Below are 23372 nucleotides of genomic sequence, written 5' to 3'. Positions count from 1 at the left end.
AACTTGCCACAAACTTGCCACAAGAACTTGCCATGAGAGATAAGAGAGGGAAAATCAGGCTGGCTTTTCATAACAGAGTTCACGAAGGAAGTACCACTGCTTTAGTAAAATAGCTGAGCAATCTGGCATCTTGAAATGGTGGGACACACAAAATAGCCTTTGCTGAGGCTATTAAATTACATAAACTATCATAGTAAAAGAGACCTCATTTCAGATATCTGTCTTGGTGGTCTTGCTCTTGCATCTGAAAAAATATGAGCTCTTTTGCTGGAATAATTTTCCTTTTCTTGAAATTCAGGACAAGATTCTCAGCAGTCTTATCATAAAAATATTGTGTTTTTCTACACTTACTGTATATACTCGAGTATAAGCCTAGTTTTTCAGTCCCTTTTTTAGGCTGAAAAAGCTTCCCTTGGCTTATACTCGAGTCAAGGTTATTTATTATTTTATTCTGTTATTAGTATTATTTTTATTTCATGTATTATTTTACTTTATTATTATTACATTTACAGTATTTTACCCTATTATTATTATTACATATATTATACTTTATTATTATTGCATTTATTATTTTACCCGATTATTACATTTATTATTTTGCTCTACTATTACTGTTATTATTGCATTTCCATTATTTTACTTTATTGTTATTATTATTATTATTATTACATTTATTATTTTATTCTCTTTATTATTGTTGGAAGAATGTGCAAGTGTATTTACACAGAAGGTTAAAATAATGATTTAATCAGAGTTGGGCAGTCTTATCTCAAATTACAGATTTATGTAAATATTCAAAAACATTTCACCTCCTGGTGCCTCAATTAATGTAATGTTATTGGTATTTATTTTTATTTTGAAATTTACCCATAGCGGCTGCATTTCCCACCCTCGGTTTATACTCGAGTCAATATGTTTTTCCAGTTTTCGTGGTAAAATTGGGTGCCTCGGTTTATATTCGGGTCGACTTATACTCGAGTATATACTGTAATTTGCATACAAAAATAACCCTTAGGCATATCAGAGGAAATGATTGCACTGGACACCATTTTGAATAAGATGTACATTCACAACGCACAAATTCTATTTCAGTTTGAACAAACAGCCATAGACAAGTCCAAGGGAAACACTTCTTTAGTATGATGGTTCCACAAAAACAGGAAACACATTTGTAAACAAACACAGAGCAAGCCAACGTATTTCCAAACAAACATTACAAACCAACACCAATGAATACAGTGTATACAGTTAAACATCAAAGTGTTGGGTATTCATGTAATTCGTCCTCAAATGGAATAGTAATGAACTGAACAGGACAAACTGAAGAAGCTAATTTGCAATTCTGTTTAAAATATGCCTAGACATATAATGGAATCTGACCATTAATTATTACAATGGCATTTGAGCAGAGAGAGAAAAATAAATACAGGATTTAAAAAATCAATATTCATTAAAAGAGAGAGAGAGAGAGAGAAAGAAAGACAGAAAGTGGGTTGTTGTGAGTTTTCCAGGCTAAATGGCCATGTTCCAGAAGCATTCTCTCCTGACGTTTTGCCTGCATCTATGGCAGGCATCCTCAGAAGTTGTGAGGTTTGTTGGAAACTAGGAAAATGGGGTTTATATATCTGTGGAATAATGTCCAGGGTGGGAGAAAGAAGTCTCATCTGTTTAGGGTAGGTGTGAATGTCTCAGTTGGCCACCTTGATTAGCATTTAATTGCCTGGCATTTTCAAGGTCTGGCTGCTTCCGGCCTGGGGGAATCCTTTGTTGGGAAGTGATTACCTGGCCCTTGTCTGAAATTCCCCTGTTTTTGAATGTTGTTCTTTATTTACTGATATGATTTTAGAGTTTTGTAATACTAGTAGCCAGATTGTGTTCCTCCTTTCTGTTGAGATTGTCCACATGCTAATAAATGTAATAATAATAATAATAATAATAATAATAACTAGAGTAAAAAAATAAATGTAATAATAATAATGATAATAGTAACTAGAGTAAAAAATAAATATAATAATAATAATGATAATAGTAACTAGAGTAATAAATAAATGTAATAATAATAAAGTAAAATAATAAATAGAGAAAATAATAAATGTAATAATAATAATACTAACTAGAGTAAAAAATTAATGTAATAATAATGATAATAATAGTAACTAGAGTAAAAAAATAAATGTAATAATAATAATGATAATAGTAACTAGAGTAAAAAATAAATGTAATAATAATAATAATAGTAAATAGAGTAAAAAATAAATGTAATAATAATAAAGTAAAATAATAAATAGAGAAAATAATAAATGTAATAATAATAATACTAACTAGAGTAAAAAAATTAATGTAATAATAATGATAATAGTAACTAGAATAAAAAAATAAATGTAATAATAATAATAATAATAGTAACTAGAGTAAAAAATAAATGTAATAATAAGAATGATAATAATAACTAGAGTAAAAAATAAATGTTATAATAATAATAGTAACTAGAGTAAAATGTAATAATAATGATGATAATAATATAAAAATAATAAATGTAATAATAATAAAGTAAAATAATAAATAGAGAAAATAATATATGTAATAATAATAATAATAACTAGAACACAGAAATGCTGGACCACTCTAACAACTACCATGTCAGACTACATAGAGAAGGCATTGAAATCTACAAGCATGTGGACAATTTCAACAGAAAGGAGGAAACCATGAAAATGAACAAAATCTGGCTACCAGTATTTTAAAAAATCCAAAATCATGACAGTAAATAAAGAGCAAGACTCAAAAACAGAGGAATTCCAGACAAGAAACAATCAGGGCCAGCTAATCACCTCCCAACAAAGGGTTCCCCAAGCAGGAAGAAGCCACAGCTTGAAACTTCTAGGCCATCAAATGCTAATTAAGGTGGCCAATTGAAACATTCACACCTGCCTAAAGCAGACAAGAGTTTTTTTCTCCCACCCTGGATATTCCACAGACATATAAACCCAATTTTCCTAGTTTCCAACAGACCTCACAACATATTGTCGAAGGCTTTCACGGCCGGAATCACAGGATTGTTGTAGGTTTTTCGGGTTATATGGCCATGTTCTAGAGCAGTGGTTCTCAACCTGTGGGTCCCCAGGTGTTTTGGCTGACAACTCCCTGGAATCCCAGCCAGTTTACCAGCTGTTAGGATTTCTGGGAGTTGAAGGCCAAAAGATCTGGGGACTCACAGGTTGAGAACCACTGTTCTAGAGGCATTCTCTCCTGACATTTCGCCTGCATCTATGGCAAGCATCCTCAGAGGTAGTGAGGATGCTTGCCATAGATGCAGGCGAAAAGTCCGGAGAGAATGCCTCTAGAACATGGCCATATAGCCCGAAAAACCTACAGCAACCCAGACCTCACAACCTCTGAGATTATACACAAATATATACACACACATACACACATATATACACACACAAAACACATATACATAGACTGGGCCACAGCAACGCGTGGCAGGGGACGGCTAGTTACTGATATTACAGATATATAAACTCCATTTTCCTAGTTTTCAACAGACCTCGCAACCTCTGAGGATACCTGCCATAGATGGGGGTGAAACGTCAGGAGAGAATGCTTCTGGAACATGGCCAGACAGCCTGGAAAATTCATAACAACTCAGTGATTCTGGCCATGAAAGCCTTCGAAAATACAAGACAGAAAGGTTTTTTTGCACAGTAATGGAAGTAAATATTGTCTAATTTCCTTGTGGCTGTATGGGAGAAAGAATGGAAACAGCGCCCATGCCGAAACCAAGGCTTGTTTCGCGACTGATAAATGCTACATCCAAATGTGTTGAACAATGGCTATAGAAACAAAGGAGAAACATGCAAGGTCTCTGATATACAAGTCCCTTTGAGGAGCCACTACAAACCTAAATTCCACACCATCCTTCCTATTCTATCATAGGAAAAGCATAATTTATGAGAACAGTCCCACCAAAAAACCATCTAAACAAATATTTCTAGCTCTTAACTCCCTCCCAAACGCAACAACAGTATTTGACTCAACAAAGATGACAGGCCTTGCATCCATACATCTCTCCATCAAAAGATTTTCAATATGCAAGGAGTGGCTTAGCTGCAAGGGCGACCTAGCTGGCAAAGTTGTCCACCAACTGCTTTTGGGGCCACTTGCCAAAGTCCTGCAATCTCAGCTGCGTGTACATCTGGAGCTTGGCACTCTGATAGGCTTCCGCTTGGACCTGGAGTTGGAAGAATCAAGAAGGAAAATTTAAAAGTGAGTTGTAACATTTCTCTATAATGGCAAGAAAGTTCCTGCTCCAAACAAATCTATCTATACACATCAAAAAAGTGAATCTGTATGTGTGCATGTGGCAGGAGTGTCCGGCCTCCACTAAGAGCTATAACCCAAAGCCCTCCCTCCAAGGACATTGCAGGTTACAGCAAACCACATCCCAGTGTTCCTTTCTCTCTCAATCGGTGTGAAATTTGCATGACCCCGCCCACTGCCTCTCCCTTAACCCTTTCCTATTCTTTTCTATGGCACACAGCAACTGAACATACTAGAGCAGTGTTTCTCAACCTGAAGGTTGGGACCCATGGAGTGAGGGTTGCGAGGGGGGTTTCAGAGGGGTCGCCAAAGACCACCAGAAAACACATATTACTGATGGTCTTAGGAACCCTTTTGTCAAAGAAGGCTGAAGATCTCTCCGCCTATCAGTCTCTCCCTTTTTGGTGTTGGCGAACTACAACACCCAGAATTCAAAAATAGCTCCCTCTCCCCCACCAGTATTCAATGTTGGCCTTGAAGGTAGTGTGCAAAGTTTGATGCAGATGCATTGTGGGCTGAGTTCAAAGTGCTCTTTGATTGCAGGTTAACTATAAATCCCAGCAATTACAACTCCCAAATGTCAAGATCTATTTTCCCCAAACTCCGCCAATGTTCACATTTGGGCATACTGAGTATTTGTGCCAAGTTTGGTCCAGATCCATCATTGTTTGAGTGCACAGTGCTCCCTTGATGTAGGTGAACGACAACTCCCAAACTCAAGGTCAATGCCCACCAAACCTGTCAAGATCTATTTTCCCCAAACTCCGCCAATGTTCACATTTGGGCATATTGAGTATTTGTGCCCAGTTTGGTCAAGATCAATCATTGTTTGATTGTACAGTGCTCTCTTGATGTAGGTGAACTACAACTCCCAAACTCAAGGTCAATGCCCACCAAACCTTTTCAGTATTTTCTGTTGGTCATGGGAGTTCTGTGTGCCAAGATTGGTTCAATTCCATCACTGGTGGAGTTCGGAACGCTCTTTGATTGTAGGTTAACTATAAATCCCAGCAACTACATCTCCCAAATGAAAAAATCAACCCACAACCCCACCAGTATTCAAATTTGGTTGTATTGGGTATTTGTACTGTATTTGGTACAGTGAATGAAAATCCATCCTGCATATCAGATGTTTACATTGCGATACATAACAGTAGCAAAATTCCGGTTATGAACTAGCAACAAAAATAATTTTATGGTTGGGGGTCACCACAACATGAGGAACTGGATTAAGGGGTAGCGGCATTAGGAGGGTTGAGGAACGCTCTAGAGAAAGCGATTTGGGGAGAATTCACCATGATTTATAGGAAGTGTAGGGACTGTGATGTATAGTTCACCTGCAATCTAAACTCTGAACCCCACCTGGAACTAACCTGGTGCACACCAAAAAAATCAGCCAAAAAAATCAGCTTTGCATATTGCTGGGGTTTGAGCGTGATTGACCTTGACATCCAAGAGTTATAGTTCACCTATTTTTAGAGAACACTGATCCCATCTGATGATGGATCTGCACCAAACTTGGCACACACACCCAACATGGCCAACTTTGAATATTGGTGGGGTTTGGGGGCAAACGTCCTTGGATCGGGGAGTTGTAGTTTGCACTTATCCAGAGAGCGCTGAACGCAGCCAATGTTGGATCTGCACCAAACCTTGCACACACATCCAACATGCCCAACTTTGAATACTGGTGGGGCTTGTTGGTAAATGTTTTTGGATCTGGGAGTTGTAGTTCACACTTATCCAGAGAGCACTGAACACAGCCGGCGTTGAATTGGCACCTAACTTAGCACACACATCCAACGTGGCCAACTTTGAATACTGGTGGGGTTTGGGGGTGATTGTCCTTGGATCTGGGAGTTGTAGTTTGTTCTTATCCAGAAAGCACAGAACACTGCCAATCTTGGATCTGCACCAAACTTGGCACGCAGATCCAACATGGCTAACTTTGAATACTGGTGGGCTTTGGGATTGATTGTCGTTGAATCTGGGAGTTATAGTTTGCCTTTATCCAGAGAGCACTGAACACAGCCAACATTGGATGGGCACTACACTTGGCACACAGATCCAACACAGCCAACCTTGAATGCAAGTGGGTTTTGGGGGTGATTGTCCTTGGATCTGGGAGTTGTAGTTCACGCTTATCCAGAGAGCACTGAACGCAGCCGACGTTCGACCTGCACCAAACTTGGCACACAAATCCAACATGGCCAACTTTGAATACAGGTGGGGTTTGGGAGTGATTGTCCTTGGATCTGGGAGTTGTAGTTCGTCCTTATCCAGAGAGCACACAATACACCCAATGTTGTATATGCACCAAACTTGGAACACAGATCCAACATGGCCAACTTTGAATACAGGCGGGGTTTGGGGTGATTGGCCCACGATTTTGGGAATTGCAGTTCATCCACATTCTTATGCATTTTCGAATGGAAGCATTCATAAATAACAAAACAAATAATAACACCCCGAAACAAACAATGCCTTTTTCAAATAACCCAGGTAAAAAATAACAAACAGCCCTTTGAAGAATGGAAGGGGCTCACTTTGCCTTCGTGGTATGTGGGTAGCGATGTCAAGTCCTCTCTCTTCATCTCCCGAGCCACCTTTCTAAACATGCTCCACATGGTGGCCTTGCAGAGCCGACTGGGGCGGTACTGGTCTCCTGGGTGTGCCATGCTGAGGGAAGGGAAAGGGATGCATGACATGAATCAACACTGGGTCACAGAACAAAGCAGGTTTTCTTTCAAGGAAACAACAAGACATCCCAGCACAATTCTGCCACTGTACCAAGAAAAGATCACAAACAGAAGGCAGAGTGGGAATTGCAGAATCCTGGCTCAAGATCCCAACACAAACTGTATATATGTCAATCATGAACAACAACGCCAAATGGTTTCCTCCACCCACATGCAAGGCACTTGCATAAAACAAGCGTAACTGGCATGAATATATAGGGGTTGTCACGGAAGAAGGTGGAAGGACATTTGAATGGGACGCACAGCTGTTTAGGCTGTCATCGCTTCTTAACTTAAAACAAATTTTGGAACCATGCAGAATATCAGATTTATTACTCCCAACAATCTCCTGTTTAGGCTATCAATACATTTATTTATTTACCGTATATAGTCGAGTATAAGCCGAGTTTATAGCCCTTTTTTAAGGCTGCAAAAGCCCCCCTTACCATATTATTATTATTATTGTCATTATTACATTCATTCATTATTATTACATTTATTATTTTCTCTATTTATTATTATTATTACATTTATTATTTTACTCTATTCATCATCATTATCATTATTATTACATTTTTAATTTACTTTATTATTATTATTGTCATTTTTACATTTATTATTTAACTCTAGTTACTATTATTATAACATTTATTATTTTCTCTATTTATTATTATTACATTTATTATTTTCTCTATTTATTATTATTACATTTATTATTTTACTCTATTCATCATCATCATCATCATTATTACATTTTTATTTTACTTTATTATTATTATTATTGTCATTATTACATTCATTATTTAACTCTAGTTACTATTATTATTACATTTATTATTTTTCTCTATTTATTATTATTATATTTATTAATTTACTCTATTCATCATAATCTGTTATTATTACATTCCCATTATTATTATTATCTCTATTTGTTATTATTATTACATTTATTATTTTCTCTATTTATTATTATTATTATATTTATTAATTTACTCTATTCATCATCATTATTATTGCATTTTTATTTTACTTTATTATTATTATTGTAATTATTACATTCATTATTTAACTTTAGTTACTATTATTATTACATTTATTATTTTCTCTATTTATTATTGTTACATTTATTATTTTCTCTATTTACTATTATTATTATATTTATTATTTTACTCTATTATTACTGTTATTATTACATTTCCATTGCTTTACACTATTATTATTATTATTATTATTATTACATTTATTGTTTTACTCTCTTTATTATTATTGGAAGGCTAGGTAACCCCATTTACATTGAAGAAGGTTAGAAAAATGGTTCAATCAGAGTTGGGCAGTCTTATCTTAAATTACAGTTTTATGCCAGAGCAATGGGTTCAAATCTGGGAAGAGCACATATAAGCTCCCTCTGTCAGCTCTGGCTCTCTGAGGATGCCTGCCATAGATGTGGGTGAAATGTCAGGAGAGAATGCTTCTGGAATATAACCATACAGCCTGGGAAACTTCATAGCAACCAGTGATTCTTGGCAGAAATTGGAGGATCTGGTTTGTAATAATGTGACAATACATACACAGGATGTCCTTCTCACCCACCCGCAACTGCCCAAACTTACTCCCGTACTGCCTTCCCGACAGTCCCGTTCACAAGCTCCAGCATGTCATCTCCACCACACCAATTGAGGCTCAAGGAACGACAGTCTGGTGGTGCATCAAGAGGGGCTACGCGGGGGCTTTCAAAGAAATACATCTGCTTCTGGCTATAGAGCTTTGGTAAGCCATCCCCTGGTCCCAGCTGCACACGATCATTCACGACTTCATGGAGGACAGTGTGGTCTTGGTAAGGATCAGCTGGAACACACAGATGAAAAGAGAGTGAGAAAAACAGGTGAATAAGCCACACAATGAGGCTGGATCAATAGCAGGCATGGGCAAACTTCAGCCCTCCAGGTGTTTTAATAGGCTGTTAGGAATTGTGGAATTTTAAGTCCAAGACACATGGAGGGCATGCCTGATCTACACTATCATATAATGCAGTTTCTGAATACAGATTACCATATATAATTGAGTATAAGCCGGGGTTTTCAGAGCTTTTTTTAGACTGAAAAAGTCCCCCAAGTCAAAGTTATTTATTACTTTACTGGGTTATTATTTTTTTTATTACATTTATTATTTTACTCTATTATTATTATTATTACATTTACATTACATTACTGTTATTATTTTTATTACATTTATTATTTTATTTATTATTGTTATTATTACATTATTATTTTACTCTATTATTCTTCTTATTATTATTATTACATTTACACTACTTTATTATATTTCTATTATTATTTAGCCCCAGTTTCTGCCAACCTAGCAGTTCGAAAACATGCAAATGTGAGTAGATCAATAGGTACTGCTCTGGTGGGAAGGTAACGGAGCTCCATGCAGTCATGCTGGCCATATGACCTAGGAGGTGTCTATGGGCAATACTGGTCGATCTGCAATCTTAATTATATGGCATTGTATATCCAGCCTTAGGCCAACACAATTTGGGAGCACAGCACATGGTAATTCTCCCAAACCCTATTCAGAAGGATAATGCAGACTTTTGATATGGTTCCAGGGATAAATGATATCATGCCGTAGTGGTTTCAGTATTAGATCAGTAGTCTCAGAGACGAGGGTAAAATCCCCGCTCAGCCATGGAAACCAATTTAATTAATTACCCTTGTTGAGTCACAAAGGAAGGCAATGGCAATAATAGTGCCTGATCTTTTTCAAAGCGTCTCCATTCTTATGCTAACACAGAAAAACAAATCACCTACGACAACGCTTGTGATATACACAGGGAGGATGATGTGGCTGAGGAGGGCACCCTGGACGCCCAAAACACTCCACCGGGTCAGTTTATCGCTGCCGGAGACACAATAGACAAAGGCAGAGCGCACACTGGGGCGGCAGTACGAGGCAGGCCGCAGCTTCCCCTTAATGCTAATATGGAGACCGACAGATGGATTTGGTCGTGAAGAGACAGTCCTGCAAACAAGAGGGAAAAGGAGAATGGCATCAGTTGAGAGATGGGAAGATGCACTTAGAATCATGGAATCATTGGGTTGAAAGAGACCCCAAGAGCTAGTTAGTCCAACCCCAATTATGCCAGGTAGGAAACAATCAAAGTGCTCCTGACAGATGGCTATCCAGGAACACATACTCAAACTCAGACTTAGACCTGCTGAACAACAACAACAACAACAACAACAACAACAACAACAACTAATAATAATAATAATAATAATAATAATATAATCCAAGAACACACACTCAAACTCAGACTCAAACCTGCTAAATAACAACAACAACAAAAACAAAAAAACCTTGGGAAGTAGCCAACGTGTGATCCAATACAACAGCCAGCATAGTGATTGTGTGTTAGTCCAAAACCAATTATGCCCCAGGTAGGAAACAATCAAAATACTCCTGACAGATGGCTATCCAGGAACACATACTCAAACTCAGACTCAGACCTGCTGAAGAATAATAATAACAACAAATAATAATAATATAATATAATAATATAATATAATTCAAGAACACACACTCAAACTCAGACTCAAACTTGCTAAATAACAACAACAACAACAACAACAACTTGGTAAGTGTCCAACATGTGATCCAATACAACAGCCAGCATAGTGATCTTGTGTTAGGGATTCCTCATGTTCGGAAGAGGAAGGGGAGCAGGGAAATTCTCAGGTATTGGAGAGAGAAGAAGAATCAGACGATGAGGGTTTGAAAGTGCCCACATTTCTAGAGAGACGAAAAGAGACAGAGCACAGACAGTGTTCAGCTAGGATAGCTGCTAAAAACTCTGAGCTAATTGGGAGACACCCTAGCACCTCCTGCGTGGGGAATTCAGGGCTATAAATCAGAGGCAGGAGCAGTCAGCTTTCATTGGTAACAACGACCCTGATACTGATGTTTTCACTGCAATGGAATCTGTTTTGTGTCTGCTGCTAAGGACTTAGTTCATTGCCTGCTGTCTGATGGAAGACTGGTGTTTCATTTAGGACTTTGTAAGAGACTTTAATTTGTGTCTGGATTAAGACTTCCTTGTTTTCTTTTGCACTTTTCACTTGCATTTGCTTATACTTTGTGTTTGCTGAAGTAAAGCATTTTTCTTTTACTTTCAACATTGTCTAAAGGCTGTTTTTGGAGGGCAATTTAGGACATCTTGTTTTTGCTGTGTACTCATCTTGTGTTTCAAATAATAATAATATACTTATTATATAATAAAAATATACTAATATATTAGGTTCTTGTGGGTTTTTTCGGGCTATAGAGGCATGTTCTAGAGGCATTTCTCCTGACGTTTCGCCTGCATCTATGGCAAGCATCCTCAGAGGTAGTGAGACCTCACTACCTCTGAGGCTGCTTGCCATAGATGCAGGCGAAACATCAGGAGAAATGCCTCTAGAACATGGCTCTATAGCCCGAAAAAACCCACAAGAACCTAGTGATTCCAGCCATGAAAGCCTTCGACAATACTAATATATTTATATTCCAGACAGATGGATAGATGGATGGACAGATGTCTCAGTAGATGGATGAATGGATAGATGGATGCATAGATACAATAGATAGATAGAAAGAAAAATAGATAGATGTCTCAGCAGATGGATAGTGAGACACTGGAAAGAGTGGGCTTCCTCCTGAGGGTCTCCTTGGAAGCCTGTGTCCACTTCAGCATCCGGAGATAGATAGATAGATAGATAGATAGATAGATAGATAAGATAAGATAAGATAAGATAAGATAAGATATCTGGAGTTACACTTAAAGGATACCTGTTCTGACTTACAAACAAATTCAGCTTAAGAACAAACCTACAGAACCTATTTTGTTCATAATTTGGGGGCTGCCCGTACTCATGCAAACTACTCACTGGAAATTCTCTGAAGCTCCACTGGGCGTTCGACTCAGATAGAGATGCAAAAAGTACTTTGGTTTCAGAGCCAAGTGAACTCCGTCACCTGCCGGGCAGAAGATGCACTTCTCACGGGCAGCGGGGTCTTGGCTACAGTACCTCAGTAGCTGCTTGTAAAAGTATCTGTGGAGAAATGATAGGATTTTGATTGACTTCCTTCCTTTGTGGCTGCTGTTGTTCTATGCCTTCAACTTGTGGATAAATCCACTTCAATTCCAGAGAGTAGTTCTATAAATAATATGCTTAGGCCTAATGATTTTAAGCTCTTGGGACCGAGTTGAATTCTGTAAATAGTTTTGTTTATAAGTTCTTGTGAGTTTTTTCGGGCTATAGGGCCATGTTCTAGAGGCATTTTCTCTTGATGTTTCGCCTGCATCTACGGCAAGCATCCTCTGAGGATGCTTGCCATAGATGCAGGCGAAACGTCAGGAGAAAATGCCTCTAGAACATGGCCTTATAGTCCGAAAAACCCCACAAGTACCTAGTGATTCCAGCCATGAAAGCCTTCGACAATACATAGTTTTGTTTATATTTTTCACTTGTTTCTTTCTGCCTGTCTCTATTTTAAACCTAAGTTTTCATGTTATTGAATAACTATAACCTTGTTTAAAGTTGCAATAAAATGTATACACATAATAAAAGTGAAAAATGTGTATGTGGCAGAGATGTCTGCTTACAGGGTGCTGCATGTCAGCCTGCCCATACTGTGATTGTGTCTAACCCTGCATCCAGAGCACTCTGAACCCTCTCAATCACAGATCTGGACCAAACTTTGCACATAGACCCAACATGCCCAACTTTGAGTATTGGCAGGGTTTGGGGGTGATTGTCCTGGGAATCAGGGAGTTGTAGTTCACCCTTCTCCAGAGAGCACCGAAACCAGTCGACGACGGATCTGGACCAAACTTGGCACACAGACCCAACATGGCCAACTTCAGTACTGGCATCTAAAACACAGACATGTGCCTTTCACCTTAAGAACAGACAAGCATCCCGAGCTCTGAAGATCACCTGGGAAGGAATCCCACTGGAGCATTGCAGCGCACCCAAATACCTGGGAGTCACTCTGGACCGTTCTCTGACCTACAAGAAGCACTGCCTGAACATCAAACAAAAAGTGGGTGCTAGAAACAATATCATATGAAAGCTGACTGGCACAACCTGGGGATCACAACCAGATACAGTGAAGACATCTGCCCTTGCGCTATGCTACTCTGCTGCTGAGTACGCAGGCCCAGTGTGGAACACATCTCACCACACTAAAACAGTGGATGTGGCTCTTAATGAGACATGCCACATTATCATGGGGTGTCTGCGCCCTACGCCACTGGAGAAACTACACTGCTTAGCCGGTATTGCACCACCTGACATCCGCCGGGAAGTAGCAACCAATAGTGAAAGGACCAAGGCAGAGACATCTCCAACTCATCCCTTGTTTGGGTATTAGCCAGCACGTCAACGACTTAAATCTAGAAATAGTTTTCGAAGATCTACAGAGACACTTGCTGGAACACCTCAGCAAGCGAGAGTTCAAAAGTGGCAGGCTCAAACCCAGCACCTCAATCCGTGGGTGACCCCAGATGAGAGACTCCCGCCTGGGCACACAGAAGACTGGGTGACTTGGAAGGCGCTGAACAGACTGCGCTCTGGCACCACGAGATGCAGAACCAACCTTCAGAAATGGGGCCACAAAGTGGAATCCACGACATGCGAGTGTGGAGAAGAGCAAACCACTGACCACCTGCTGCAATGCAACCTGAGCCCTGCCACATGCACAATGGAGGACCTCCTTGCGGCAACACCAGAGGCACTCCAAGTGGCCAGATACTGGTCAAAGGACATTTAATCAACTACCAAGTTTGCAAAATTTGCATTTTTTAAAATCTGTTTGTTTGTTTTGTCCTGTTAGAAATGTAATACAATGTTCTGGTTGCGGATGACATGATAAATAAATAAATACTGGCACGGTTTGGGAAGGATTGACCCACCATTATGGAAATTGTAGTTTATCCACATCCTTATGCATTTTCTAATGGGAACATTTATACAAAACAAAATCAAAGACTGGCTTTTCCCTTAAAAAATAGCATTACAAATTACTTACATGATATTACCAAATTTCCCAAAACAACAATGCCTTCTTCAAATAACCCCAAGCTAGCTCATAATAAACATGAAGATGGAGGGAAAAGAATGCCCTACCTCAGCAGTGCTCTGCGGGCTACCACCATGCCATGCATGTCATGGACTCTCCTGCCATTAAACTCCATCCAACCTTCATAGCAAATGTCTCCTGTTCCCAGAGCAACCAGTTCATACGTCTCCTTGTAGGAGCTCTGGCTGTTGTCAACCTCTGAGGAGAGAGTCGCAGTAAAGGAAACATGAGTGTGTCAGTTGCGGACTGCGTGGACAGGCTCAAAATACAGATGAAAGGGCTACTATCCCTTAGGACCACTGTCTCTTCTAACTTCTAGCCCAAATTAACTATTACACTAAGCATTTGAGAGTTGTAGTTGCTGGGATTTATAGTTCACCTACAATCAAAGAGCATTCTGAACTTCACCAATGATGGAACTGAACCAAAATTAACACACAGAACTCCCATGACCAACAGAAAATACTCGAAGGGTTTGGTGGTTATTGACGTTGAGTTTGGGAGTTGTAGTTCACCCACATCCAGAGAGCACTGTGGACTCAAACAATGATGGATCTGGACCAAACTTGGAAGGAATACTCAATATGCCCAAATGTGAACACTGGCGGGATTTGGGAAAAATAGACCTTGACATTTGGGAGTTGTATTTGCTGGGATTTATAGTTCACCTACAATCAAAGAGCATTTTGAACCCCACCAACAATAGAATTGGACCTAACTTTCCATACAGAACCCAGATGACCAATAGAAAATACTGTGTTTTCTGATGGTCTTTGGAGACCCCTCTGACACCCTTTCGCGACCCCCCCCCTCGGGGTCCCGACCCCCAGGTTGAGAAACACTGATATAATATCTTAGCAAAATCAATTAAAAACATAAATCATTGGTATCTCTTAATTAAAAACATTGTCCAAAATCATACCAAAGTACACCTGGGATTCCTGCTATTGTCATAATTATCTAGAATCTATGCAACAGTTCATCCAGATGTGTTTTCCATCCTTCTTAGCCGATTCTACATTGCATTTTCCCCCTTTTACATTAAGATGACCCTCTCAGTCCACCAAATCCAACTCTCAAATTTCCTAGAGTGACCAGTTATATGGCCAAAATCCTACATTATCTCAGTATAAATATCTATAGGAGCCCCAGTGGCACAATGGGTTAAACTCTTGTGCTGGTGGGATTGCTGACTGAAAGGTCAGCGGTTTGAATCTGCGAAACTGGGTGAGCTCCTGTCTGTCAGCTCCAGCTTCTCATGCAGTGTTCCCTGGGCGACGTCCTTGTGGAAAGCCAATTATCTCACAGCAGAAGCGACCTGTAGTTTCTCAAGTCGCTCCTGACACAGATAAATAAATAAATAAATAAAATGAATGTGCTGGCGGGACTGATGACTGAAAGGTCAGCGGTTCAAATCTGGGAAACTGGGTAAGCTCCTGTCTGTCAGCTCCAGCTTCTCATGCAGGGACATGAGAGTAGCCGCCCACAAGATGGTAAAACATCCGGGCATTCCCTTGCGGACAGCCAATTATTTCAGAGCAGAAGCGACCTGCAATTTCTCAAGTCGCTCCTATGCTACTAATAAATAAATATCAATGAAGTTAAACTATTTGAACACAACCGGAGTCCCTTCTGAATCACGTAATTATAGCAGTATGATTTCACTGGTAACTGACAAGGAATCCCAGGATTTGTAGCTTTAGACAAGGTACTAGAGGTCTCTTCTCACACCGAACTTACACAGTAGCTTTACACACAGCAGCCTTCACACTGAAGCTTCATACACGATGGCCTTCAACCTAGGGCATCTCTCACTGAAGCTTCTCACACCAGACTTTCTCAAACTGAGGTCTCCCTCACACTGAGGCCTCCTCACACTGAGGGCTCTCTCAGATTGAGGCCTCTCTCACACTGAGGGGAAACTAACACAGAGACCTACTAAACTACAGCTTTTGCTGAGTCATTGTATCCATTTAACTCTGTCAGTGCCTGACTCACATTTTTGTAATTAAAAATACCTAGTTAATATAAAACCCAAGCAGTGGCTTACCTCTCTCCAGAATGAATGCAGCCACACTACTCATACATCCTTGATAACTACGATCTTCGCCCAGGAGCATGTCACACATATCACTGGTAATGGCAGCACAGCGCTGCTGGTGGAAGATTTCATTTTCTATAGTGGAGAGAAGAGAAAAGCTGGATCTGCACTGACACATAGTCCAGTTTCAGAGTGCAGATTACTATAACTGCATTGAACTGGATTCTATGACAGTGTGGACTCCTATAACCCAGTGCAATGCAGTTATACGGATTTGATTTCAGATGGCGTGATTTTAATTACTGTTTTTAAATTGTGTTGTTTACAGGTGGGTTTTAATATAAATGTTGTTGTACTATCCATATTTAATTTTTATGCTTTACGTCTAAATGTTATTTTATGTTGATATTTTCATTTGGTTATGTGATTAATTTATAGTTTTATGTTATTGTCTGGGTATTATGTTTTGGTTTTCACATGTATGTACGGCACTGAATTTTGCCTTTAGAATGTTGGAAACTGCTTTGAGTTCCCTCAAGGGGAGAAAAGCGGTATATAAATGTAGTAAATCTATAAAAAATAAAAATGTAATGTTTGTTTGTGGGATGAACATAACTCAAAAACCACTGGATGAATTGACACCAAATTTAGACATAAGACACCTCTCAGGCCAACAAGTGACCATCACTAATAAAACACTGAAAAACACAGAAGGGGAATAAAAAGCCAAAAAACCAAAAAATACATTACAACGCATGCACAAAACCACGTATATACGTATATATATAAATATATATATACGTATACATATATATATATACACACACACACATACACACATACACACACATATATGCATATACACACACAAAACACATACACAGAAAGCAGGGAGGGAGGGAGGGAAGAAAAAAGAAAGAAAGAAAGAAAGAAAGAAAGAAAGAAAGAAAGAGAAGGAAGGAGGGCGAGAAAGAGGGCGAGAAAGAGGGAAGGAGAGAAGGAAGGGAAAAAGGGGTAGAGAAGGAAGGAAGGAGAGAAACAGGGAAGGAGAGAAGGAAGGAAAGAAAGAAGGGTAGAGAAGGAAGGAAGGAGAGGAGGGAGAGAAAGAGGGGGAGAAAAAAAGGAGGGAAGGAGAGAAGGAAAGAAAGAAAGGTAGAGAAGGAAGGAAGGAAGGAAGGAAGGAAGGAAGGAAGGAAGGAGAGAGACAAAGAGGGAAAGAAGGGAAAGAAGGAGGGAAGGAGAGAAGGAGGGAGAGAAAGAGGAGGAGAAGAAAGGAGGGAAGGAGAGAAGGAAAGAAAGAAAGGTAGAGAAGGAAGGAAGGAGAGAAGGAGAGAGAGAAAGAGAGAAAGGAAGAGGGAAGGAGAGAAAGAAGGAAAGAAAGGTAGAGAAGGAAGGAATGAGAGAAGGAGGGAGAGAATGAAATAAAAAAGTGAAAGAGGAAAGGAAGGAGAGAAGGAACGAAAGAGAGAAAGAGGGAGGGAAGGAGGGAAGGAAAGAGACAAGGAAGGATGCAACCAAAGAGCAAAGGAAGCGAGAAAAGAAACAGGTAGAAAATGAAGAAAGAAGAGGGGAAAGAAAAAGGGAAGGAAGGAAAGAGGGAGGGAAGGACGGAGAGAAAGAAGGAGAGAAAGAGGGAGGGAAGGTTGGCCACAGCAACGCGTGGCGGGTACAGCTAGTAACTATAAGAATGGACATAAATGTGGTCGATGTTAAAGCTTTTTTCATACTTTTCTTTGTTTTTTTATTATATGAAATATAAAAGATTGCTGACTGTATAATTTTAAAAACGCTAAGGATTAGATGGAAGTCACAATTTTTAAATTTTTTTATTATCTTGCAAAAAATAAAACTGACATATTCATAACTTACCTATCTGAAAGCATCTCCTTCTATGAAACCACCAGGACATTAAGATTGTCTGGGGAGGACCTGCTCTCGGTTCCGCCTGCGTCACAAGTACGTTTGGCGGGGACGAGAGACAGGGCCTTCTCAGTGGTGGCCCCTCGGCTGTGGAATGCCCTTCCTACAGATATTAGATCAGCCCCTTCCTTGTTATCATTCCAGAGGAAAGTGAAGACCTGGTTGTTTGAGCAGGCATTTGATTGGGCAGTGTAAAGAATATAGGAATATAACAGGATCCTGATTCTAATTATGAGATGCCAACGAGATGCTTATTGATGTATAATTGATTGTTTAATATGCTACTGTTTTGTTTTAACTGTTTTATGTTGTTCTGAGCATTGAATTTTCCTATTGTTAACCGCTTTGACCTGCTTTCTCATACCCCTTTTTATGTACCCGTATATACTCGAGTATAAGCCGACCCGAATAAAAGCGGAGGCACCTAATTTTACCACAGAAAACTGGGAAAACATATTGACTTGAGTATAAGCCGAGGGTGAGAAATGAAGCCGCTACTGGTAAATTTCAAAATAAAAATAGATACCAATAAAACTACATTAATTGAGGCATCAGGAGGTGAAATGGTGTTGAATATTTACGTAAAATTGAAATTTGAGATAAGACTGCCCAACTCTGATTCATAATTCTAACCTTCTTCAATGTAAATATATTTACATATCCTTCCAACAATAATAAAGAGAGTAAAATAATGAATGTAATAATAATAATAATAATAATAATAATAATAAAGTAAAATAATGGAAATGCAATAATAGCTGTAATAATAGAGTAAAATAATAAATGTAATAATAATAATAATAATAAAGTAAAATAATGGAAATGCAATAATAAATGTAATAGAATAAAATAATAAAATTGATAATAGAGTAAAATAATAAATGCCATAATAAAGTAAAATAATAAATGTAATAATAATCATAAATAGTGTAAAATAACAAATGTAATAATAATAATAATAAAATAATAATAATAGAGTAAAATGATAAATGTAATAATAATAATAATAATAATAATAAAGTAAAATAATGGAAATGCAATAATAAATGTAATAATAGAGTAAAATAATAAATTTAATAATAGAGTAAAATAATAAATGCCATAATAAAGTAAAATAATAAATGTAATAATAATCATAAATAGTGTAAAATAATAAATGTAATAATAATAATAATAGAGTAAAATACTGTAAATGTAGTAATAATAAAGAGAGTAAAATAATACAAGAAATAAAACTAATATACTAATAATAATACTAATAACAGGGTAAAATAATAAATAACCTTGACTCGAGTATAAGCCGAGCGGAGCTTTTTCAGCCTAAAATTGAGGCATCAGGAGGTGAAATGGTGTTGAATATTTACATAAAATTGAAATTTGAGATAAGACTGCCCAACTCTGATTAAATCATTATTCTAACCTTCTTCAATGTAAATGTATTTACGTATCCTTTCAACAATAATAGAGTAAAATAATGAATGTAATAATAATAATAATAATAATAAAGTAAAATAATGGAAATGCAATAATAACAGTAATAATAGAGTAAAATAATAAATGCAATAATAATAAAGTATAATAAATGTAATAATCATAATCATAATAATAGAGTAAAATACTGTAAATGCAATAAAATAATACATGAAATAAAAATAATACTAATAACAGAATAAAATAATAAATAACTTTGACTCGAGTATAAGCCGAGGGGAGCTTTTTCAGCCAAAAAAGGGGCTGAAAAACTAGACTTATACTCAAATATATACAGTAATTGAAAATTTTCTTAATAAAAAGATTTTTTTAAAAGTTCTGCTGTTTATACCAGACTCACATTTACCTTGGTTCTTCTCTATTTGCTTATTAGAGACACTGTCTTCTGGCTGATCCAAACCATCTAGGAGCGGCTTCTTAAAAGAGGCAGCGGGTGAAAGAGAAACTGTGCGGAAGTTGGTGGAAAGGTAAGAAGAAGCAAAACATGAATACGATCACAAAAGGATGTATTGCATAGGTTCCTTCAGCACCCACAATATTGATCGAACATCCTCTTCCCCATGTATTTGGATGTTGTTTCTCTATTTGTTTATATACTGCCTTATCCTCAGGTCAGGGGCTCAAGATGGTTTACGACAAATTAAAAAAAAAATTGAATGATTCCCAAGGGAGTTCAAGAGCTGCCAAACTGCTTTAAATCTATAGTGTAGATGCAACTTTTGTTTTATCCTGGCCTTTTGTGTTAAATTCAATACTGGTACCATTCCGACTGTTGAGATTCCCTTATCTCCATCCCATGTGTTTTATCTGTTGATGAATTGTGGCTTTTATTATATAACTAGCTCAGCTACTTGGTGTTGCCTGGGTCTGCATTTTGTAATGGCATTTATTAGTAAAAATAATGGTAATTTTTATGGTTGTAGGGATGGTTCTATCAGCAGACTGAAACACAAAGCAGTCCTTTCTCTATCCCTCAGGTAGTGGCAACCCTCTAGTGGTTTCCTAGGGTAACAGCTGGCTCGTTCGCACAACCTTCAGTGACCATACATACATACATAATATGTACAACTGGCTGATTTAGGTCTCTATGACAACCCTCCACTGACCTCTTGGGATAACACCTGGCTCTTTCTCAGAACCTTCCAGTGACCTTTTGAGGTAAGAGGTGGCTCCTTCCCGGAACCCTCCAATGGCCATACATACATGCAAAATACACCTGGCTGATTTAGTTCCACATGGTAACCCTCCACTGATTTCTGGGGATAACAGCTGGCTCTTTCCCACAACCTTCCAGTGACCCCTTGCAGTAACAGCCAGCTCTTTCCTGCAACCCTGTAATCCAGTGGCCATACATACATACAAAGTATACCTGGCTGGTTTAGGTCTCCATGGCAACCCTTTACTGACCTTTGGGGAGAACAGCTGGCTCTTTCCTGCAACCCTCCAATGGCCATACACACACGCAAAATACACTTGGCTGATTTAGGTCTACATGGCAACCCTCCACTGACTTCTGGGGATAACAGCTGGCTCTTTCCCACAACCTTCCAGTGACCCCTTGGGGTAAGAGCTGGCTCTTTCCTGCAACCCTGTAACCCAGTGGCCATACACACAATACACCTGGCTGATTTAGTTCTCCATGGTAACCTTCCACTGACTTCTAGGGATAACATGTCTCTTTCCCGCAACCTTTCAGTGACCCCTTGGGGTAACAGCTGGCTCTTTCTTGCAACCCTGTAACCCACTGGCCATACATACATTCAAAATACACCTGGCTGATTTAGTTCTTCACGGCAACCCTCCACTGGCCTCTGGGGACAACATCTGTCTTTTCCCCGCAACCTTCCAGTGACCTTTTGTAGTAACAGCTGGCTCTTTCCCACAACCCTCCAGTGGCCATACATAAATACAAAATACACCTGGCCGATTTAGGTCTCCATGGCAACTTTCTACTGACCTCTGGGGATAATAGGGATTTAGGTATCCATGCAACCTTCTACTGACCTCTGGGGATAACAGGGACTTAGGTCTCCATGCAACCTTCTACTAACCTCTGGGGATAACAGCTGGCTCTTTCCTGCAACCCTCCAGTGGCCATACATACATACATAATACACCTAGCTGATTTAGGCCTCCACACCAACCCTCCACTGACTTATTGGGATAACAGCTGGCTCTTTCCCGCAACCCTCCAGTAGCCATACATACATGCATAATACTATACCTGGCAGATTTATGTCTCTTTGGCAATAAATGGGGGAAATATGTTTTTCCTCCTTTTTTTCACACCTTCCCACCTCTAACCAACACCCACCCTTTCCTTGCTGAACACCAGCAGCAGAATCTGAAGAAGAGAGAGATTCTTCTAAAGGTTTGGACTGAAGTTCTTCTTTCCAAGCTGATTGAAGCTGGCCTTTCTGAAACGATACTGCCAATCTGGATCTATGGCCGACCCTCCTTCCTTCATCTTCTTTCCCTGGCATCTTTCTGGAAATAAGAGAAAAACTGAGCATTATTATTATTATTATTATTATTATTATTACTAATACTACAGGTAGATCTCCACATTTGCAGGATTGACCTTTGCCAATTTGATTATTTATGGATTTAAATGTTCTCTCTGGAACCTCTGGGACGGTGTTTCTCAACCTTCCTAATGCCACGACCTCTTAATCAAGTTCCTCATGTTGTGGTGACCACCAACCACAAAATTATTTTCGTGGCTCCTTCACACCTGTAATTTTGCTCCTGTTATGAATCGTAATGTAAATATCTGATATGCAGGATGTGTTTTCATTCATTGGACTAAATCTGGCACAAATGCCCGATACGCCCAAATTTGGGGTTGATTTTGTCATTTGGGAGTTGTAGCTGCTGGGATTTATAGTTCACCTACAATCAAAGAGCATTCTGAACTCTACCAATGGTGGAATTGAATCAAACTTGGCCCACAGAACTCCCATCACCAACAGTAAATATGGGAAGGGTTTGGTGGGCATTGACCTTGAGTTTTGGAGTTGTAGTTCACCTACATCCAGAGACAGGGGCGGCTCAACCCATTACGCAAAGTAAGCATTTGCAGTATAGTAGATTTTGCCCAGGGGCGCTCTTGAGGTGCTCTTGGGGGAAAATAGACCTTGACATATGCGAGTTGTAGTTACTGGGATGTATAGTTCACCTACAATCAAAGAGCATTCTGAACTCCACAAATGATGGAATTGAACCAAATATGGTACACAGAACTCCCACGACAAATAGAATTGTGATTGGTTGAGGAGGGGGGCAAAATACTGTTTGCTTACCGTTGAAAATTACCTAGGGTCACCTCTGTCCAGAGAGCACTATGGTCTCAAACAATGATGGATCTGGACCAAACTTGGTACAAATACTCAAATTGCCCAAATGTGATCACTGGTGGAAATTGGGGAAAACAGACCTTGACATTTGGGAGTTGTAGTTGCTGGGATTTATAGCTCACCTACAATCAAAGAGCATTCTGAACTCCACCAATGATGGCATTGAACCAAACTTGGCACATAGAACTCCCATGACCAACAATCAATACAATCAAAGAGCATTCTGAACTCCACCAATGATGGAATTGAACCAAACTTGGCACCCAGAACTCCCATGACCAACAATCAATACAATCAAAGAGCATTCTGAACTCCACCAATGATGGCACTGAACCAAACTTGGCACACAGACCTCCCGTGACGAACAATCAATACAATCAA

At 38.9% G+C, this 23372-nt stretch overlaps 1 protein-coding gene across 1 annotated transcript; it reads right to left on the bottom strand.

The window, feature by feature from the left end:
• Nucleotides 1-4123: 4123 nt before the first annotated feature.
• On the bottom strand, nucleotides 4124-22118 carry LOC132780544 (adenosine deaminase domain-containing protein 2-like). Its single transcript, XM_067461275.1, has 9 exons — nucleotides 21950-22118; nucleotides 19982-20080; nucleotides 16234-16359; nucleotides 14231-14381; nucleotides 11987-12151; nucleotides 9868-10082; nucleotides 8672-8906; nucleotides 6870-7002; nucleotides 4124-4234 (listed from the first exon to the last, which is right to left on the bottom strand). Exons 1-9 carry the CDS (start codon nucleotides 22116-22118, stop codon nucleotides 4124-4126), a joined length of 1404 nt encoding a protein of 467 aa, XP_067317376.1.
• Nucleotides 22119-23372: the final 1254 nt, after the last annotated feature.

Source organism: Anolis sagrei, chromosome Y (assembly GCF_037176765.1).
Source record: "Anolis sagrei isolate rAnoSag1 chromosome Y, rAnoSag1.mat, whole genome shotgun sequence".
NCBI lineage: Eukaryota > Metazoa > Chordata > Lepidosauria > Squamata > Dactyloidae > Anolis > Anolis sagrei.
Note: the sequence above shows the minus strand (reverse complement) of the source record. Positions and strands in the feature narration are given on the sequence as shown.